At 32.8% G+C, this 3465-nt stretch overlaps 1 protein-coding gene across 1 annotated transcript; it reads left to right on the top strand.

Annotated features, from left to right (window-relative positions):
* Window positions 1-241: 241 nt before the first annotated feature.
* On the top strand, window positions 242-2836 carry LOC141668718 (eukaryotic translation initiation factor 5A-4-like). Its single transcript, XM_074475704.1, has 6 exons — window positions 242-468; window positions 857-988; window positions 1088-1147; window positions 1884-1952; window positions 2066-2247; window positions 2377-2836. Exons 1-5 carry the CDS (start codon window positions 325-327, stop codon window positions 2183-2185), a joined length of 525 nt encoding a protein of 174 aa, XP_074331805.1. The 5' UTR covers window positions 242-324; the 3' UTR covers window positions 2186-2247; window positions 2377-2836.
* The last annotated feature ends 629 nt before the right edge of the window (window positions 2837-3465 follow it).

The following is a 3465-nucleotide window of genomic DNA, read 5'->3' as shown; positions in this document are numbered from 1 at the left end:
AAAAACATATTTACCTATGTTTAATTTCATAAAATTATTACTTATTCATTTTTTTGAGAGACAATTATTACTTATTATATAAATTCAAAATTATAAAAAATATAATAGATAAGTCTGAAATAATATTAAGATGATAAATTTGACTTAAAAATAATATTTATTAATATAAAAAAGTAAAAAAAGATGTTATTATTAAAGATAAATATTCCTCTTTAAAACCCACTCGTGTTTACATACCCTTCGACGTCAATCATCGCTTTATCCGTTTCTCTGTCATCGAATCATAATATTCTGCCCATATAAACTTACTCGATTGGTCTAAACATGGTACATGCTAGGGATTTTTGGGGTTATGACTCCGTCAAAAACTGCCCCCGTAATATTGGTTTCATGCCTGAGACGAGGACCGTCGAGCAAAAAGTTAAGGATTTGAGGAGTTTTGTCTGCTTCGAAAACTGTCCCTGCAAGGTCTAATACGATCTATGCCCTCTTTTTATATAGTTTTTGATGAATGTTTACATATACATGTTTGTCCATATCATTCCATCTTTATTAATATCTATCTTTAGACATGTTTGTCCATATAATTCATTCTTGATTCATATATGCTTTTAACCTAATTATTTGGTTTAGAGTTTTGTTCACTGTCATATATTTTAGGGTTTTCTGTTAATAATTATTCATATAGGATTGGATGAAAGTCTGATATATTAATTTTATATTATGTTTTAGATTTGTTATGATTATGTCGGGTGCTTTTGTTAATCAATTGCTGTTCATTATCTTTTTCCGGTAAGGTTTGGGGATGATTTTTGGTTATGACATTATTAATTAGGTATCTGTTTGATCAATGTAGATTGTTGAGATCATAACTCCAATTGATCCCGCTAAACGTCGGTTTGATCGCACTAAACGTCAGTACGTTGCAATTGGCATATTCACCGGGAAAGTGTTTGAAGCTACTTTTTCCCTATCCGACACTTGTGATGTATGTTTATCATTTATATGTAAAAGTTCATTTGTATCTAGAAGCTGTATACTGTATGTGCTCTTTTGTCCTTAACAATATACGTGGATTTTGTTACAGGTCCCTATTGTCACCCTTACTGACTATGAGCTTGTTGATATATATGAGAAAGATTCACATGTATATTCTGGACCCTTATTCCATTATTGATTTTATCCTTTGTCTCTTTATTTTTTGCTTCGGTATATATGTTGGAAACGTGATGAGTTTGCAAAATATATATTTATATATTTTTAGTATAACTCAAACAAACAATATATATTTATAATTTAATACAAGCAACAGAGTACTCGATTTTGACTCAAAATAGGCTACTGCCTTTATACTCTAAAATTAGAGCTTCAGCTCTTTTGCTACAACTGTGGTGTACAACTTTACTAAGACGTGTATATCAACTTTTCTTCGGTACATATTATTAGAAACATACATCCTTATTTATAGGCTACAAAGACCTGGTTTACATCATGCCTTACCTCACACAATATTTATTATTGTAGCCTACTATATTGACTGCATAATCTTCTTAATTTCACTGCAAACCGTGTTACAGCTATATACATCCAGGTAATTTTTTCTAAACTTGTGCAGCCTACCATTTTCCATGCTATTTACTCTTTAACAACCAAGCCTTCTATGCTAAGTTTACTTCAATTTTAAATACTTCCGTTTTATCCACATCTGTAACACCTTGCATGCATGTATCTTTGACTTAGGCCATTAACCTTAGCCTACCATATTTTCAGGAAGCTATTATTGTTGTAACTTTATTCAACCAAGTTATTTTTTTTATTTTTGTCTCGGGAGAGTTTGCAAATTCTAATAATATAGTCTTGTACTAATTAATTAAACGTTTAAGGTGACCTTGCTTGATGACAAAGGTAATATAAGGCAAGATCTAAAGCTTCCAGCAGATCTGCTTTCAAAGGTTAGTTATGGCATGTTAATCATTTCATCTAAAATTCTAGCAGCTTCCTTTATCATGGGTGTGTAACTGTTAAACTATACATAGTTTTAATATTAACATGAGATTTAAATCAGGTCAAGTCTGGGTTGGCTTCAGGAAAAGACGTATTTGTTTCTGTCGTGTCTGCCATGGGAAAGGAGAAAATCGTTGCTTCAAAGACAGTGAAGAGAAAGTGGCAACTTAAACAAGTGTAATGGTGATTTTTTTCCCGACATTATTCTGAAGCTTTATCACCGGAAGACATTATAGTTCGATGGTATTGGCTATATTGGTTAGCTATATTTTAAAAATAGTATGCTATTAAAAAATTGATTTTGTTATGAATAGAATATATTACTTAAATATAGTAATAAATAATTAGATTTTTTTTACACATTTCTTACAGGTCTGCAGTGGTTCAACAAATATAGCCAACATCAAGAGGTTGACTGTATTTATAAATAAGAGGAACACTACAGGAAAACATGACAAAACCGACCGACTTTAATGGACGGTTTTAAGAAAAAATGGTCGGGTAAAGACTTAAAACCAACAAACTGTAGTGGTCGGTTTAAGACTGGTCGGTTATGATATATGGTCGGGTTTAACCATAATAACCGACCACCAAGGTGGTCGGTTATGTGTCTTTTCCCTGAACCAATATGTGGGGTCAATTTGTACACGTGTCACCACGTGTGCACACGTGGTGCCATGTCATCAACGCAAAACTGACCACCTGTGGTCGGTTATGTCTACTTTTTAAATGTTGATTGAAACACATAACCGACCGTGGTCAAAATGTGCAAAATGGTCCGTTTTATTTTAGAAGCTAATTTAAATGTACATAACCGACAACTCTATAACCGACCACCCTGTCAAGAACATGGTTGGTTTTACGAAGGAGATGGTCGGTTATGTCTGTAAACGGTCGGTTTTCTGGGAATTGTAATAGTAAAATATGGTCGGTTATGTATTATGTCGGTCGGTTTTGATGTTAAATTTAAAAAAAAAATTGCAGGTGTTCTACAGTCCCATACCAAACCAATCCAAAACAATCCAAATCAACAAAATAACAATTTTCTACATATCCAAATCAACAAAACACCAATTCTCAATTCAACACAATCAATACATCAAATCAAACAAAATACTAAATCCGATAAAATACTACAATATTTAATGTCATAAACATAATATATCCATTCAAACAAAATACTAACTCCGACAACCGGAGCATTAAACCGCAACGTAGCTTTAAAACCAACATAATAAAGTATCGCATTACAAACATACCATCATCCCATAAATGACAAAGTCTTAAATTACAATCATCCCTTAAACGATAAATTTAACTAATCCGACAAAGAAACTTCAGACGATTCACCGTCTTCATCTTCCTGCCCACCATCGCCACCAACATCATCAACGTCCTCATCATCCGTCACCTCGTCCTCGGATGTATAATCCTTATCATCTTCCAAAGCACGCCGATTAT

This window comes from Apium graveolens, chromosome 6 (genome assembly GCF_009905375.1).
Source record: "Apium graveolens cultivar Ventura chromosome 6, ASM990537v1, whole genome shotgun sequence".
In the NCBI taxonomy this organism is placed as follows: Eukaryota; Viridiplantae; Streptophyta; class Magnoliopsida; order Apiales; family Apiaceae; genus Apium; species Apium graveolens.
The sequence above is the reverse complement of the archived record's forward strand: the minus strand, read 5'-3'. Positions and strand labels throughout refer to the sequence as shown.